Source organism: Daucus carota, chromosome 2 (assembly GCF_001625215.2).
Source record: "Daucus carota subsp. sativus chromosome 2, DH1 v3.0, whole genome shotgun sequence".
Classification (NCBI taxonomy): Eukaryota; Viridiplantae; Streptophyta; class Magnoliopsida; order Apiales; family Apiaceae; genus Daucus; species Daucus carota.
Genome location: NC_030382.2, coordinates 10,907,835 through 10,927,634, shown reverse-complemented (window position 1 = coordinate 10,927,634; position 19,800 = coordinate 10,907,835). Strand labels below are relative to the sequence as shown.

The 19,800-nt window shown below is 32.7% G+C and overlaps 1 protein-coding gene across 2 annotated transcripts; it reads left to right on the top strand.

The window, feature by feature from the left end:
• Positions 1-6,229: 6,229 nt before the first annotated feature.
• On the top strand, positions 6,230-19,249 carry LOC108210071 (uncharacterized). Of its 2 annotated transcripts, none has more exons than XM_017381325.2 (11): positions 6,230-7,084; positions 7,184-7,816; positions 7,972-8,589; positions 8,690-9,322; positions 9,519-10,157; positions 11,080-11,559; positions 13,092-13,642; positions 14,362-14,989; positions 16,450-16,812; positions 17,317-18,119; positions 18,453-19,249. In XM_017381325.2, exons 1-11 carry the CDS (start codon positions 6,490-6,492, stop codon positions 19,101-19,103), a joined length of 6,594 nt encoding a protein of 2,197 aa, XP_017236814.1. In that variant the 5' UTR covers positions 6,230-6,489; the 3' UTR covers positions 19,104-19,249. The 2 variants fall into 2 exon arrangements, with proteins under 2 accessions (XP_017236814.1, XP_017236813.1); XM_017381324.2 differs by having other exon boundaries at positions 6,231-7,084; positions 16,447-16,812.
• Positions 19,250-19,800: the final 551 nt, after the last annotated feature.

Here is a 19,800-nt window from a genome sequence, read left to right as displayed (position 1 = left end):
TATGCCATAAACATCTATATAAACTAAGAAATTTGATAAAAATATCTGGACTTGCTCTGTGATAGATATTCTGATCCATTGCACAACGGCCTTGGATCAACCAACATCTCTCTAAGGGATCATATGGAGCATGATTGTGATAACCCGGGTCAAATCCCGAGTCTTTTTCCGAAAATCGGGTCAAGTTCTGAATTCTGAATCTGAAAATAAGCCGAAATATACTGGCCCAACTGCAACAACTTGGGTAATCCACAAGCCCACCACTGGCCCCCAAAAGATGATGATTTGTTGGTGCAATTAGTAGTAGTACTTATGCTTATAAACTGAACTAAAGTCTCCACACTCCTTGATGGTGTTACAATGATGAATTTTAGCATTATTATTCACGTGTTGTTCATTTGAACAACATGAGTATTGGCTTAATCAGATTCCTAATCATCGAGGGAAATTGCCGAGTCCTGATTGTTGGGAAGGGGTGCATACAACATTATAATACACACTCTGCATATGTAGTTGGGAGTATTCAGAATTTACAGTAAAGTAGTCACACTTTAATGAGTAGGGCTACATAATTCAGGTAGTACGACTGTACGAGAACAAGGAGTGGCTCTCAATAAAGATAACCAAATATCACCATGTGCATTGCACCTTTCTCTGTCTACAACAATTATATGAGGGGGGAAATTAAATGTACACAATTGTACAGCCCACTTTTACAACCAACAAATCGTGATCGTTGGTTGGCTGAGATCTACGGTGCTGGTTGCGTACATCAGTGACTTAAAGTCACTGATCAGTGACTTTATATCACTGATGTCCCCTCCATAATTCATTTTCCTATCATACCCTTACCGCATTAATAACAACAGTGAGTTCAAGTCCCTGATGGTGTATACATTAATAACAACAGTGAGTTCAAGTCCCTGATGTGTACAATTTATTTACATTTTTACTAAATGATCCAAACTTACGGATGTTAAGGTCTAAATGTATCTGTGATATTATATGAATTTCAGAAAGAAAAAAAAAACTCTATTTGTATTGAGATTTTAGCAGTCAAGTAGTGGTTTGTTTGACTTGTACTATTATCGTGTACTTTATCATGTATTGCTCTTTACATTTTTTAAAAAATATTGATCAATGATCTAACCGTACGGATGTGAAGATGTATATATTTTGATGCTAATTAAGAAGAAGTTTCAAGAAAAAATAATTATATTTCGATTGAGATTTCAGCAGTCAACTAGTGTTTTGAGTTGTACTAGTATCTAGTGTTTTATCATGTATTACTGCTTACATATTTTTAGAAATATTTCTGGATGATCCAACCGTACGGACGTGGAGATTTATATATTTTGATGATATTAAAAATGTTTCATAAAAAAATAATTTTATTTTGTTGAAGAGATTAGCAGTCAACTATTGGTTTGACTTGTACTAGCATTTAGTGTTTTATCATGTATTACTACTTACATTTTAAAAAAAATATTTCTAGATGATACAACCGTACGGATGTGGAGATTTATATATTTTGATAATATATAAAAAAAGTTTCATAAAATATAATTAAATTTGGAAGGAGAGTTTAGCAGTCAACTAGTGGTTTGACTTGTACTAGGATCTAGTGTTTTATCATGTATTACGGCTTACATTTTATAAAAAATATTTCTGGATAATCCAACCGTACGGATGTGAAGATTCATATATTTTGATGATACTAAAAAAGTTTCAGAAAAAAACAATTTTATTTGGATGGAGAGATTTGTCTCAACTAGTGGTTTGACTGGGAGTAGCATCTAGTGTTTTATCATGTATTACTGCTTACATTTTTTAAAAAATATTTCTGGATAATCCAACCGTACAGATGAGAAGATTTATATATTTTGATGATATTATAAGAGTTTCAGAAAAAAATAATTTTATTTGGATGGAGAGTTTAGCAGTCAACTAGTGGTTTGACTTGTACTAGCATCTAGTGTTTTATCATGCATTACTGCTTACATTTTTTAAAAATATTTTTGGATGATCCAACCGTACAGATGTAAAGATTTATATATTTTGATGATATAAAAAAAATTTCATAAAATATAATTAAATTTGGATGGAGAGTTTAGGACTAGTGGTTTGACTTGTACTAGGATCTAGTGTTTTATCATGTATTACGGCTTACATTTTATAAAAAATATTTCTAGATAATCCAACCGTACGGATGTGAAGATTTATATATTTTGATGATACTAAAAAAGTTTCGGAAAAAATAATTTTATTTGGATGGAGAGATTTGTCTCAACTAGTGGTTTGACTAGGAGTATCATCTAGTGTTTTATCATGTATTACTGCTTACATTTTTAAAAAAATATTTCTGGATAATCCAACCGTACAGATGAGAAGATTTATATATTTTGATGATATTATAAGAGTTTCATAAAAAAATAATTTTATTTGGATGAAGAGTTTAGCAGTCAACTAATGGTTTGAGTCGTTTGACTTGTACTAGCATCTAGAGTTTTATCATGTATTACTGCTTACATTTTTTAAAAAATATTTTTCGATGATCCAACCGTACGGATTTAAAGATTTATATATTTTGATGATATTAAAAAAGTTTCAGAAAAAAATAATTTTATTTGGATGGACAGTTTAGCAGTCAACTTGTGGTTTGACTTGTACTTGCATCTAGTGTTTTATCATGTATTACAGCTTACAGTTTTTAAAAAATATTTATATATGATCCAACCGTACGGATGTGAAGATTTATATATTTTGATGTTATTAAAAAACTTTCAAAAAAAAATAATTTTATTTGAATGAATAGTTTGGTAGTCAACTAGTGGTATGACTTGTACTAGCATCGAGTGTTTTATCATGTATTACTGCTTATATTTTTTAATAAAATATTTCTGGATGATCCAACCGTACGGATGTGAAGATTTATAGATTTTGATGATATAACAAAAGTTTCATTTAAAATTTTTTTTTTTCGATGTAGAGTTTAGCAGTCAGCTAGTGGTTTGAGTTATACTAACATCTAGTGTTTTATCATGTATTACTGCTTACATTTTTCAAAAAATATTTCTAGATGATCCAACCGTACGGATGTGGAGATTTATATATTTTGATGATATAAAAAATAATTTTATTTGGATGGAGAGTTTAGCAGTCAACTAGTGGTTTGACTTGTACTAGCATCTAGTGTTTTATCATGTATTACAGCTTATATTTTATAAAAAATATTTCTGGATGATCCAACCGTACGGATGTGAATATTTATATATTTTGATAATATTAAATAAGTTTCAGAAAAATATAATTTTATTTGGATGGAGAGTTTAGCAGTCAACTATTGGTTTGACTTGTGGAAGCATCTAGTGTTTTATCATGTATTACTGCTTACATTTTTTAAAAAATATTTCTGGATGACACAACCGTACGGATGTCAAAATTTATATATTTTGATGATATTAAAAAAATTTCAGAAAAAATAATTTTATTTGGATGGTGAGTTTAGTAGTTAACTAGTGGTTTGACTTGTACTAGCATCTGGTGTTTTATCATGTATTATAGCTTACATTTTTTAAAAAATATTTCTGGATGATCCATCCGTACGGATGTGAAGATTTATATATTTTGATGGTATTAAAAAAGTTTCAGAGAAAAATAATTATATTTGGATGGAGAGTTTAGCCGTCAACTAGTGGTTTGATTTGTACTAGCATCTAGTGTTTTATCATGTATTACAGCTTACATTTTTTTAACAATATTTTTGGATGATCTAACCGTACGGATGTAAAGATTTATATATTTTGATGATATTAAAAAAGTTTCAGAAAAAAATAATTTTATTTGGATGGAGAGTTTAGCAGTCAACTAGTGGTTTGACTTGTACTGCATCTAGTGTTTTATCATGTATTACATCTTACATTTTTTATAAAATATTTCTAGATGATCCAACCGTACGGATGTGAAGATTTATATATTTTGATGATATTAAAAAAGTTTCAGAAAAGAATAATTTTATTTGGATGGAGAGTTTAGCAGTCAACTAGTGGTTTGACTTGTAGAAGCATCTAGTGTTTTATCATGTATTACAGCTTACATTTTTTTAAAAATATTTTTGGATGATCCAACCGTACGGATGTCAAGATATATATATTTTGTGATATTAAAAAAAATTCAGAAAAAAATAATTTTATTTGGATGGAGAGTTTAGCAGTCAACTAGTGGTTTGACTTGTACTAGCATCTAGTGTTTTATCATGTATTAAAGCTTATATTTTTTTAAAAATATTTCTGGATGATCCAACCGTACGGATGTGAAGATTTATATCTTTTGTGATATTAAAAATTTTCAAAAAAAAAATAATGTTATTTGAATAGAGAGTTTAGCAGTCAACTAGTGGTTTGACTTGTACTAGTAACTTGACATTCATCATGTATTTGTGTTTCTATTTTTTTGAAAATATTTCTCGACGATCCAACCGTACGGATGTCAAAGTCTATATATTTTGATGATATTAAAAAAGTTTCAGAAAAAAATAACCATTCTCCGTTTGAAATCTTAACAGTCAACCAGTGGTTTGACTTGTATATGTAAGTAGTATTTTATCATGTATTATCGTTTAAATTTTTTTGAAGATATATCTCGATGGTCCAACCGCACGGATGTCAAAGTTTATATATTTTGATGGTATTAAAAAAGTTTTAGAAATAAATAAATTTTTTTTCGTTTGATATTTTAACAGTCAACTAGTGGTTTGACTTGTATTTTGGTTATTTGTAAGTAAAATTATTTTTAAAAAATATGTCTGGGTGATAATAAAAAATATAAATTATATTATTAATTATAAGTGATGAGTTTTTATGTCAAGCAAAATAATCATCTAAATTGAAAAGATAATATGTGTTGTGTTGAACTTGTGCAAGATTCCATCCTTTTCATTTTATTATTGTTCTTAAAATATCACGGACTTAGTTTTTTTCGTTAATTATAGATATAACGAAGCTCCTATACCTTATGTTAATCAAATGCTAAACAAAAATCAACATCTTTTTGAGTTTTACTTAGAATCATGTCAGTGACTTGAAGTCACTAGTATTTACTTGGAATTTTTTTTCCCGTGTCGCTTATTTGTTACTTGAGATTCTTTCCAAACTTCTAAATCAATCTCCAAAATTACAACAGTGACTTGAAGTTACTGATTTTCTTTACTTAAAATTTTTTCCAAGATTACGCATTAGTGACTTCAGCTCACTAATGTTCTTTACTTAAATTTTCCAGCCCTCTAGTTTTGGGGAGCTACTTTAACGTTTTCATCAGTGACTTAAGGTTACGAATATCCCCATAATTACATTAGTGACTTCAAGTCACTGATGTTTTTGACTTAGAATTTTTTCCAGCCCTCTAGTTTTGGGGAGCTACTGTAACGTTTTCATCAGTGACTTAAGGTCACGGATATCCCCAGAACTATAACAGTGACTTGAAATCACTGATGTTCTTTACTTAAAAATTTTTCCACCGCTCTAGTCTTGGGAGCTAATATAACGATTTCATTTCATCAGTGACCTTATTTATAATTTTTTTACTTGGTAGTTGGGGGTACGTTGTTGGCTGATGTAAATTAAATGCAACATCAGTGATCTCATGTCACTAAAGGTGAGAAGGATAATACCGACATTTTAGGTTTTTCACTCAACATCACTGACTTCCAGTCACTGATTAGTGACTTGAAGTCACTAACGTAGCTATTTAATATTTTTTTCATGCGTCCGGAAGATCATGTCACTGATGTACTTCATTTAATGCACACCATTAGTAACTTCAAGTCACTGATGGTGTACACCTACCTTTCCTGTACAATTGTGTACATGTAACCGGCCCTTATATGAGTCCGCTTTAATTTCCTGTATCATTTGTTGCAACTGTGATGTAACTTTTCAAAGTTGGTCCTTCTGTGGGGGACTATATGTTTTCTTGATGTAAATGGGTTGTTGTGTTTAGTAACAATGCGGTTCTCATTTAAAAAATCATAAGAAAATACAAAGGTTATCTAACGCCTCCATCGTTGGCTGGTTTGTGGTTTAAAAATCGGCTACAAAATAAAATACCACTAACCAGTGTAAGAGGAGCTACATGTTTTCAGAACCAGCAGGTAATTGTGAATCAGTGAATTGCCACTTACTAGTATGACATATAATAATTTACAGTTCATGAAAGAGTGGTCTCAGAAATTTAACTAATCATAAATGAACTCACTCAGTCGGTACGCTTCTATACGATTAAGAATCTAAAGATGGAGATTAAAGTTTAAAGTCTCGACTCTCGACCAACTTAACCATTATTGTTTTTTGGTTTTCAAAATTATAATGCATCATCATTACCAAGTCCAACAACCAAATTACATCAGCACCGTGTATAACTAGCTCATGAAAGAGGCTAGCAAGTTTGTTGTATTAATCCCAGAAATTCCAACAGGCAGAGCAAAATATAGTTATGGATCTTGACACTCTGTTCGATGCCGCCATGGCCGGAGATACTGATGCCACTGCCAAATTGGAGATGGAAGCTGATACACTGTTCAAAGATGAAGAAACCATCCTTCACCTGCAATCACAGAAGGGAAATACAGAACGTGTGAGATTTATTTTGAGGGAATTTGCACACAAAAATCTTTTAACTAAGCTTAGTAGATATAAGCATTCAGCACTTCACTTGGCTATATATCGAGGAGGACACACCCAAGTGGCTCAGGTCCTCATTGATGCAGCTCGCCATTTGCCTCCTCCTCCAGATAATGATGATAATTCAGTTACTTCTTTTCAAGCTTTTCTCAGGCAAGGTGATAAAGATATGGACACCGCTTTACATGCAGCAGTCAAGTATGGTCACCTGGATATTGTTAAGCTACTAGTAGAGGCTGACCCGACTGATACACATATTCAAAACTATGAGGGTAAAACACCAATGTACATAGCTGTGGAACAAGGGCTCAGCGATATAGCAGAGATTATCTTTAAAACTTGCACTGCTCCATCTTTGCTCGGGCCTCATGGTAGTACTGTGGTGCGTATTAAAAATCAGGACCAAGGTATGCTCTTTAAACACTCTTTTGGTAGGTCTTTGCAACTTTTAAGCTTAATCATTTATCTTTTTTGCTAAAAGTTTCTTCACATATGCACACATATAGGTAAGAGCCATGGGGGAACAGCATACAAAATTATGGATAGATACGCTTTTTATGTGGCCGCCATTGAAGGAGATGCTGATGCAATTCATAATTTGGAAGTGCAAGCTGATATATTCAACCGAGGGGAAGAAACTATCCTTCACGTTGAATCTCAAAATAAATATGCAGAACGTGTGCGAGTTATTTTGAGGGAGTTTGCAAAAAAAAATCTTTTGGCTACGTTGATCACATCAGAGGAACAAACTGCACTTCACTTGGCAGCAATAAATGGACACGCTGAATTGGCTGAGATCCTCATCGATGCAGCTAGACATTTGCCTCCTTCAGATGATGATAATACTCGTGATAAACCAGTTACTTCTTTTCAAGCGTTTCTTAGGCAACCTGATCTGAATGAGGACACTGCCTTACATGCAGCAGTTTTGAAAGGGCAAGCTCCTATTGTTAAGCTATTAGTAGAGGCCGATCCAAGTGATACACATATTCAAAATGATGAAGGCAAAACACCAATGTACATAGCAGTGGAGAAAGGGTTCAATGATATAGCAGAGATGATTTCTACAACTTGCAGTGCTCCATCTTTGCTCGGACCTGATTGTAGTAGTGTTGTGCTTAACAAGAATTTCGACCAAGGTATGCCTTATAAAGACTCTGTCTCTTGCCTTTTTTTTTTTTTAATGTTGGACATATATACTATACAGGCATGCATACCCATTTGTTAATTAAACTATATTCAGTCATGATGATTCGTTAAATACACACGATTTGACACATGTTTATCTATATAGCTAAAATCCCAGGTGGAATCCTCTATAAAATTATGCGCAAAGATGCTCTGTATGCAGCTGCCATTGCCGGAGATGCTGATGCCATAGCTGCATTGGAGATGCATGCTGATAAGCTGGACATAAATGACAGAACTATCCTTCACATTGAATCCAGAGAAGGAAATACAGAACATGTGCGCTTCATTTTGAGGGGATTTGCACACAAAAACCTTTTAGTGAAGCAGGATGATCAAATGGAGACTGCACTAACCTGGGCTGCATATTATGGACACACTGAAGTGGCGAAGGTCCTCATTGATGCAGCTAAAAATTTACCTTTTTCAGAAGATTATTATCCAATTACTTCTTTTCAAGCTTTTCTTAGGCTTGGTGACAAAGATAAGGACACTGCCTTACATATAGCAGTCATACATAATAAAGAAGAAATTGTTAAGCTGTTAGTAGAGGCCGATCCAAGTGATACACATACACAAAACAATGAAGGTAAAACACCAATGTATATAGCTGTGGACAAAGGGTTCAACGGTATAGCAGAAATAATCTCTACAACTTGCACAGCTCCGTCTTTGGACGGACCAGATGGTAGTACGGTAGTGCGTATTAACAATCTCGAGCAAGGTATGCTATTTAAAGACTCTTCTGGTAATTCTTTTTTTTTTTTATTCTGAATCCTTTACCTTGTTTGCTAGAAGTTTTTTGACATATACACACATTACAGGTAAGAGCCCTGGTGGAACTCTATTTAAAATTATGGATAGATATGCTTTCTTCGTGGCTGCCATTGCGGGAGATGCTGATGCCATAGCTAAATTGGAGACAGAAGCTGATATACCGAACGAAGGTGAAGAAACTATCCTTCACGTTGAATCTCAAAATGGATATACGGAACGTGTGCGATTTATTTTGAAGGAGTTTGCAAAGAAGTATCTTTTATCCCCGCTTGATTCAGATGAACATACCGCACTTCACTTGGCAGCAAATAATGGACACACTGAAGTGGCTGAGATCCTCATCGATGTGGCTAGACATTTGTATCCTTCTTCAGATAATGATAACACTCATAAAAATCCACGTACTTCAATTCAAGCTTTTCTTAGGCAATCTGATCTATATGAGGACACTGCCTTACATGCAGCAGTTAAGAAAGGGCACGGTCCTATTGTTAAGCTATTAGTAGAGGCCGATCCAAGTCATACACATACCCAAAATGATGAAGGCAAAACACCGATGTACATAGCAGTGGAGAAAGGGTTCAATGATATAGCAGAGATCATCTCTACAACTTGCACTGCTCCATCTTTGCTCGGACCTGATTGTAGTAGTGTTGTGCGTAACAAAAATTTTGACCAAGGTATGCCTTATAAAGACTCTGTCTCTTGCCTCTTTCTTTTTAATGTTAGACATATATATACTATACAGGCCTGCATACCCTTTTGTTAATTAAACTATATTTAGTTCCTTTTATGTTAAATTTCTTTTTGACCATATATTCAATGTCATGATGATTCCTTAAATACACACGATTTGACACATGTTTATCAATATAGCTGAAAGCCCAGGTGGAACCCTCTACAAAATTATGCACAAAGATGTTCTGTATTCAGATGCCATTGCCGGAGATGCTGATGCCATAGCTGCATTGGAGATGCATGCTGATAAGCTGGACGGATACTTTGAAGAAACTATCCTTCACACTGAATCCAAAATGGGAAATACAGAACACGTGCAATTTATATTAAAGGATTTTGCACACAAAAATCTTTTGGTGAAGCTTAACAGATATAAACAGACTGCACTTCACTTGGCATCGTATGAAGGACACACAGAAGTGGCTGAGATCCTCATTAATGCTGCTAAACATTTGCCGCCTCCTTCTTTAGATGATGATGATGCGGTTACTTCATTTCAAGCTTTTCTTAGGCAAGCTGATAATATGATGGAGACTGCCTTACATAAAGCAGTTAAGAAGGGCAATGTGGCCATTGTTAAGCTAATAGTGGAGGCCGATCCAAGTGATTCACATACACGGAACAGTGAAGGGGAAACAGCAATCTACATAGCTGCCGAAAGAGGGTACTATGATATGGTGAAGATGATCTCTACAACTTGCACCCCTCCACTTAATTTGGATGGTCCTGGTGGTACTACCACTGTTTTACATATTCTTATCGACAATCTCGACAAAGGTATGTGGGATATATGTTGTATAGAACAATTTAATATGCTTTAAGAGACTTCTTTTTTTTGTTTTTTTGATGATATAGAGGTATATATAGAGTTCTTTTATAATGTTTACGTTTATGATAGATAGCTCCCTGTGTTTAGAACATAACGGTCGTCCAATATTATTTTTATTTTGTCACCAGTCCTAATACATATATAAATGTATGTTTCTGATAAAATCAAAATAGAAAACACTCATAAACACCTTTGTGTGTTGCGCTTTCTATACAATGCGACTTTCAACATGTACCTTGGACTAAACTCGTTATACTTAGTATATAGGCTTAATGACCTTTTAGGTCTCGAAGTATGGGTGGAAGTTCTGATGTATAGGTGGAAGTTCCGATGCGGCTTCGAAGTTTAAAAACGTACCTTTTGACCCTCAAAGTGTCTTTATCGTATCTTTTAGCCCTTTTTAAAAATACTGGTATAAATCGGGGGATAAACTTGACAATTCATATTCAGGGTAAAGTTTGGGCATACCTTTTAACCCTTAAAGTATACATCTCGTTCCTTTTTACCTCTAAAGAATACATTAAAATACATTAGATGTTCATTTTAACCCTTAATGTTTAATTCCCCTTTTAACCCTCACGTGTGAAATGTCAACTTTGTCTACCCCATTATATACCGGTATACGCCATAAGGGCTAAAAGGTACGACAAAGATACTTTGAGGGTCGAACGGTATGTTTTTAAACTTCGAGACCGCATCGGAACTTCCACCCAAACTTCAAGGGCTAAAAGGTCATTAAGTCTAATATATAATAACAAACAGTATAATATTTCAGCATCATAATAATAAATTTTATAATATCTTAAATATTTGCTACAAATATGTCAAAAGGGAGATTTTCTTATAATATTATCAGTACTTTCCTAGCAGGCGCAGAAGAAGAAGGTACGGCTGTGATTAAGTTAATCATTAAAGCGGTCAAACATGCAAATAAGCATGGGACCTCAGACGAGAGAGATCAAAGGTTAATGCAGTTCTTTAATAGGACTGATGAGAAGGGACGTATGATTTTAGAACTGGCAGTAGAGGGAAATCATTTGGACTTAGTTAAATTGATATTAGCAAAAAATCCAGGTTATGGCCCGCGCGTGTGGCGCATGTTTCCTGAATTGATAGGACGTTTGTTTGAATTGACATTTGAAAGAAAATCATTTTATGAGCGGCGCATGTATCCTGAATTGATGGGTATCATGCCTTTAATTTACAAAGTCATGGAGAGAGAGAAGGAGAAGGAGAACAATGATATGGTCAATTTACTCACTCAAACATACGAAAGAGTTCAAATGATTGGCTTCCAAACGAAGGCCAATGTGCACCTATTGATATCTGACATGGACAGGGGCGACGAAGGTATGTTTTATTATGCCATTCATTTCAATATTACTTTAACATTGATAATATAGGTTATATATATATATATATATATATATATATATATATATATATATATATATATGAAAGTAAACGAACGTTTCATCTAAAAAAAGCATTCAACAGAAAGAGTCTCCAATAAACACGTTGGATATATATTAATAACTATATCCTAATACAAAGCATAATTGTCATAAAATATACTTTTTCTTAATTCATCAGAACCTTTAAGTGAATACTTCTCTTTAGATTACATATATAGCATGATTTTTTATCAATATTTATTATGAATTTGTATAAAATTCTACTAATCAAATTGCATATTATTTAACTAAACAAGAGTACAGAACCAGAGTGAGATAATTAGCCTAGAAGTGGCCGAGGAAGTCTGGAATAAAATCGCAACACTTTTAAGTTTGGAAAAAATTGAAAACCACCACAACCACTTGATAATTACTTTTTACATAATTTGAAGTCGTACTTCATAAATCTTTGTATTTCCTTCTAATAGTAAATTTCCTTTGATGTTCAGAGTGTTCTATCATTTTGTTTTGGTCATTCTGAAACTGATAACTGAGCGTTTGTTTTATCCGACAACTTGAAACTGATAACTGAGCGTTTGTTGTATCCGACAACTTGCTAAACAGGTCTAGTGTACTTCCATTAACCTTATGATTTTGGTAGAGTTCTCACTAACATATACTTAGGAACTGGTGACCGATGAGTGATCAAAACTCAAACGAAAAAGATATATCCCACAAGTTTTCATGCCTTTAAATTAAGAGTTGCAGAATTGACAAGCTGCAAAGTATAAATAACACAAACAACACACATATGTAAAATTAACCCATAGTGAAAATAACAAGAATATACTAATATTAACAATTTAGGTCGACAAAGACTCGTACCTGATAAAATTAGAAGTGATTGACAAGATGAGAAGATGCTACATTAAATACTTACATAGCATAAGTGATGATAAGAATAGGCGCCAAAAAACCTAAAACTCCAGCAAATGATGTATAGGATAGTAGGCGGTTACTTTAGGAATCGATAAATTGGAGAGCGGTAAATTGGAGAGCTATCTGGACGATTGAGCGAGAAAATTGAGGATGCATCCTCGAGTATTTGGTGTGAAGTCCAAATAAATTGCTATCAAATAATCTTAATGAGGCCCATTATGAATGAGCCCATAATATCTATCATCCACATGTTATCAAGTGACCCCTAATTCTTTTGTATGCTATGTAATATATAGAGATAGGTTTAACTATAGAGAGTATGTCCCTTTATTTTTAACTCTTAAGTCTTAACATGTTTTATAAATTTCTATGACAGTAGAATTAAAAAAAAAAACCACAAATCCACAATAATTAGAAAAAATGACAAACTCAGAACATTTATCTCCTTGATCAATCTGTTGATCCGTCGTCTAGTTTTTAACAATTTGAAACCTGCATATAGGAAGAGAATAATGTATAACTGATTCAGTTATTGCAATTTGTTTGCAGAATATGTCCTCAGTGTGCTAAATAATTATGACATCAAAGAGCTTGTAACATTTCATGACAATCTTGGATGGACAGCACTTCACCATGCAGTATATTATCAACATAATTTGATAATGGTCAAGATAATACAAGCACAAAAGAGATATGGGCATGGATTTGTATATCCAGATAGGATATCAACACCGTTCCATATAGCAGTCCAGAAAGGATATATGTCTACTCTGGAAATTTTATTAAGGTCATGGCCAGCTTCGTCTTTGACATTTACTGGTAGTGATAAAAAGGGGCAAAATATACTACATTTAGCAGCATTGCAAAGTGGAAAAGAGATGATACTGTGCATTTTAAAACATTGTCCAGAAGTGTGCAAGGAGAAGTTTGTAAACAAGAAGGATGATGACGGTGATACACCTCTTCACTTACTTATTGGCCGTGGTTGCTTCATTCCAGAATTCTGTACATACAAAGGACTTGATACAGGGATAAAAAATAAGAAACAATGGACTCCTCGTGACATGTTGTATTTTGAAGATGAAATCATGGAGGATCAGGTACTACTTCTATGTACATCTTCATCGATGATTCCCCTTCAATGTTGAATATGATAATAAATGTAATAAATAATATTTAAATTACATTACAAAATATTTTTGCTTCCAATGATAAAAAAATATATAAATCATCTTCAAATTATTCTTACAAAAAAATCATTCTCAAAATTAGATATACATGTGATTATTATATAATATTTTGAAAAAAAAACAATTTTTTCATCAAAAATCATGTATAAGTATTTATATGGATCTCTATATTCATTGAGGTGATTGTGGGTGAACATTGATCATGTTATCTCTTGAATTAGTTAAAATTATTTTCAAGTTATTGTAATTTTTTTTATCTTTTTAAAAAAATTTTGAAAAAAATTATTACAAAAATTTATATATTATTACTGGTAATAATAAATATTTCTAATAAAATTTTAGTGAACCTTATATATATATATATATATATATATTATATAATTGAAAAAAATAGAAATTTTACTTTTGTAAAGTACATATAATATATTTTAATGTAATATTCAGTATTCAAAATAATAAAAAGATGTTCATTAATATTTGGTCAAAAGATTTAGCAAAAAAAAAAACTTTGGTCAAAAAGTGGCCATTAAATATCAAAAGTGGACAATTAAAAAGAGACAAATTGTTAATTTATATTCACGTCTCCAAGTAAATATAATTGTATATTATTATTTTTGTTTTATTTACAGGTACAAATCAAAATTATACTTGACGGTATTCAAACTGATCCTACAAGGGATAATAAATATTCTCGTTCTGTGGTTCTAAGTAGACGACTGAGAAAAGATGTGATTTTTAATGAACGAGCAAAATTGATGATACATGAAAAGTATACAGGGATGAAAGAAGATCATGATGTCATTGCCAGTTGTTTTACGGATGCCATTGGGGGAGATCCTATTTCAAAAGCTGCATTGAGAATGAAAGCTGATAAACTCAACAAATCGGGAGAAACTATCCTTCACGTTGAATCAAAAAAGGGAGATATTGAAAACGTGCGATTCATTGTGATTGAATTTGCAAAGAAAAACCTTTTAGGCAAGCGGGATAGATTGGAACAAACTGCATTTCACCTCGCGGCACAAAATGGACACACTCAAGTGGTTGAAGCTCTCATTCATGGGGCCAGACTTCTACCTTCTTCAAATGATTGCCATGTTCAAAACAGTGAAGGCAAGACTCCAATCTACATAGCTGCAGAAAATGGTTACAAAGATATAGTAAAGGTGATCTGTAGGGATTGCAAACTTCTGGTTTTAGATGGTCCGGGTGGTAGGACAACTGCTCTGCATGCTCTCATACAGAATATAGACCGAGGTATGGATATATGATTTACTTTTATTAGGAGATAGTTTACTTTGATAAAATAAATAGTATATGATAACTTAAGGGCCGCATAAACTTTGGAGGGCATCATAAATTCATAAACCTTTACTCAGGTATCATTTTTATTAAGTTTTTAGGGTGATGGTCTCATATTTTTAAATTTCAGTAATAAGATTATATATCGATATATTCAGTGTTATGATTAAATATTCTATTGAGTATTTTATATGATTAAATGTCAAAAACATTAATAAGTTATCTTTATTGTATTAATTAATATTTGATGAGGGATCAAAATAACAATAACAATTATACTTATTCAGTTGAGTATCCACATATGTTTGTGGTGTTATTGTTTATATATACTTTATTTTAATATTTGTGGTAAAGTTGTGTAAAGATAATATTTTGTGCATAATTTTTATTTTATATTGAATTGTAAAATTGTAATTTCCTTGTCAAATGATAATAGGAAAATATTATAAGAGCCTTGAAAGATGCTTTAAATATAGGATCCTTTGGGAACAAAAATTGAGTTATTGGCGGCTATTCAAAATAAGAGAATCAGTGTGCTCCTAAAATTATATCAATAATTGAGTTTGCAGAGAGGCCATAAGCATTTTTTTTAATAGTTAACTGCAGTTTATAACTTTTAATTTTAAGAGTAGTCATGCTGAAATGTAATCGTTGACATTCCAAAATTTATAATTTTTTATTTTTATCAAAAAAATCTAATAATTCAATTTTATTATCTAAAATATTTTTTTATTTTATTATTAATTCTCCCAATCATCACTACTTGAAAGAAATTAAATATAAGAATTTTGATCTTACTAAAGTTATCTAAGATATTTCTTTTATCGAATAATAAGTTTTTGAATTGTGAAAAATCTAATCTCATGTTTCATTTGCATAATATTATTTTTTAAAAATACAATTAAATCATACCTTTTTTAATTAAAAAAATTTATTTTACCATAAAAGAAATTTTACTTTTTTAAATATAAAGTCGAATTATTATATATGTGTTTTTAGTGAAAATCATATGCATGTATAAAAATGTCCATCCGACTTAATGTTAAGGTTTTTTTTTTAAGAAAGGATTACAAAAGGCAACACATTATGAATTTTGGAATGTCAAGTTTAAACAACTACAAACTGCAATTAAAATGTTGAAAATTTATATTATAGGTTAAATATTGGATGTTATATTAACAATTTAGTACTTCATGTATCATGTTTTAAGTATAGTTGTCTTTTTATATAGTAATGATAAGAAAACTTACCTTCAATAAAAGCTTACAATCTAAACACTTGAGATTATTTTTTGACACCTTATGCTAATTGCTGTCAAACGCCAAATTGGAGTGAAGAGTAACGGAAAAAAACGTAGTTTTAGCGGGAGTAACAACTCATTTTGGCTTGTAGTGATTACTTGACTTTAACAGAAGGAACAGAAGGAGAGTGCGATGTGATTGGCATGATGGTTGATGCAGCCAAACGCTGGAGTAGTGCACAGGATTTTGAAGCATTATTTAGTAGGACAGACGAGCTGGGAAGAACTGTCTTGCAAATTGCTGTGGAGAGAAAAGATGTGAACGCTGTTAAACTGATACTGAAGGAAGATCCGGCCAATCAACCTGGTGGTGAAATGAAAAGAAATTGTCTCATGCGTTTAATCTGCAAGGCCATTGATGACGAGTGTAGTGATGACATTATCAATGCACTCTCTGAAACATACAAAGCTGGAATAATCGACCATGATCCCGCTGACGTGCTTGACTTAATTCGTGCTATTCAAGAGCTTGATAAAGGTATGTACTAATACTTTATATATTTATCGAGGACTATATAATACACTACGTCGGCAGAATAACAGTTACGTTCCTATCATATTTGATTTTGTGATTCCTTCAAGTAATTCTAAAGCATGTGCAGAATATGTATGCTACTTCAAGTAAAATTTTCAGTATAATTGATACTCCTTCCGTCCCTCTCATTTGTTTACATTGGGGGACGGGGCTCGGCACGCATTCTAATGCTCTCGTAAAATGTAGTTCAATAAATTATTTTGAACTTTTTTTTCTTCTAGATAAAAATTTGATGTTTAAACTTTTATACATAAAAGAAAAAATTTAAATATAAGTTATAGAACTATATTTTATATGCACCTTAAAATGCGTGTCGAACGGTGTGAAAAAACTGTAAAGAAATGAGAGGGACAGAGGGAGTACCATATGTGGGGTGAATAAAATTCAAAATTATTATGTGTATATTTTGATATAATTAACCAAGTCACGTATTTATTTTTTCTTCAGACTCTGTATTAAGTCTCTTGAGAAAGGCCAAAAAGCTTGTAACTTTTAAAGAGGATAATGGGTGGACACCACTTCACTACGCGGTGTATTACGAATTTGATGCCATACTTGATGCCCTAATAAGAGAACAAAAAGATTTGGAACACCCATTTGATTACGAAAATATGGAAGCAACTCCATTTTATGTAGCCATCGAACGTGGATATACTTCTACATTGGTACGACTTCTGGAGTTATGGCCAGATTTGTCTTCTGATGAGTGCTCTCCATACACACTCATTACTCAAGATGATCAAAATATACTACATATGGCAATTGTGGCTCCTGCTGCTGAAAATAGAAAAGCTGTTGCAGCGGCTGCTGATAGTGGAAAAGAGATGGTACAAATGGAATTAAGGCCAGCTTTGTCTTCTGATGAGCGCTCTCCATACACATTCGTTACTCAAGATGGTCAAAATACACTACATATGGCAGTTGCACGTGCTGCGGAAAATAGAAAAGCTGTTGCTGTTGCTGTTGATAATCAAAAAGCTGTTGCTGATGCTGTTGATAATCGAAAAGCTGCAGCTAACAGAAAAGAGATGGTACAAAGTATTTTGAAATATTGTCCGAATAAATACAAGGACAAGATTTTGAAACAGAAGGATAAAAATGATGATACTCCTCTCCATCTACTTAACTACCATGGTTGTTTTATTCCGGGACTAATAAAACATAAAGGAATTAATACAATGGAAAGAAACAAGAGAGATTTTACTCCTCGGGACATGCTTTATGTTGAAGATGCTACTGTTGCCGATCAGGTACCTGAGAAACCTCACTTATATATTTCACTAATTGATGAAAACTAGTTTTTTGTTTTTTCTGAAACAAAAAATAATGAGGTACTCTAAACGGTAAAAGCATTTAGTCTTGTTTATTATGAGTATGTAATAAATGGTTACTCTCTTTACCTTCCATTCTTGTCCACCTTGTTAGCTAGATCTTTGGCTAATGGCAGCAGAGGCACCGAGGCAGGAGCAATTTTATTGCGTTGATATATTTAATATCTCTAAAGTTTCAGCACAGTCTTATTATAAAGGATCATGTCTCTGTATTAACATTATGAATAATTATTTGTTGACCTTTTTATGTAGGTGCATATTAAAATTGCCCTTGATGAGGTCCTGACTAGTAAATCAGGCTGGAAGCTTTGGGGTAAAAGAACAGAGAAGAAAGCTGATATTTGGAGATGTAATAAAACCCCCCCAAGTAAACGAAAGGAAAAAGATGTGAAATTTGAGGAAGAGAAGAAAACATTAGAGAAACAGAGGACAAAAGATCGAAAAACATATAAAATGAGGACCAACACCCAGATACTAGTTACTGCACTGATAACCACAGTAACTTTTACGGTAGGATTTACTATGCCTGGTGGTCTCCATCAAAGTGGAGAGGTTGACGAAGGACTAGTGGTTCTTTCCAAAAAGAGAGCTTTCAATGTATTCATGGTATCGGATGCACTAGCTCTACTAATGTCAACATCTTCATTGTTTTTCTACTTCCTCGAGTCGATGAATGAAGATATCCACCAAGTGTCACTGCTTAATGCTTCATCAACTGTGCTTAACATTCTTTCTATTTCGGCAATGATGGTGACATTTATTGCAGGAACGTATGTGGTGTTATCCGAAACACCAGTTCTTGCCATAGCCATATGCATCATCGGTTCTCTCTTCTTTCTTCTTATTCTTATTCTTTGGATCATCAAGATAGTATTTGATCGTTACAAAAGAAATAAAGATTGAGTATGCATATCGTTATTTCCACATGTTTTAATGAATCTTCAAATATCATGATGTATTGTGCTCGACTCCTATATCAAGTGATCTGTAATTGTGTACATGCTTCGTAACTAATACTCGTTTAATGATCTCAATATTAATACCCTCAAGTTTTGTTTATGCTTTCACTAGATGCATTCTAACTATATCTGGAGCATAAGTTACTGAAAATCCTTCTTAAAGCTGGAGAAGAAAAAGAGGACTTCAACTCCCTATCAACCTTGAGTAACATTAGAAGTCAGAACCAAAACCACCTTGTCCCGCGTCTCTATTCATTTCAAATATATCACTGTAACCTATGAAACTTTCTTTTTGCTGTTATAGAACTCTATGCTATGCATTCTACCTTTAATATTTTAAAGATAACTGTTTAATTTTGAAGAAAACTTATGAAGCAGATAATATATATAATGTATCAGAAAATTTCAAATGCCACCTTGATACTATATTTAATTATAAATTCTATATTACTGGCAGTCCTGGACTCCTGGTAGTGCTGCAGTTCAGTACGTCAATAAATTCCCAGGTTGGTGGTATAGGGACCGATTAAAAATAATCCTAATTTTAAGTTTCAACAACCTATCATAAGAAAAAGAGTAACTCAGATTAATGAACATTCAGCTGTCAAAGATGACTAGTACCCCTAATAAATGCATGAATG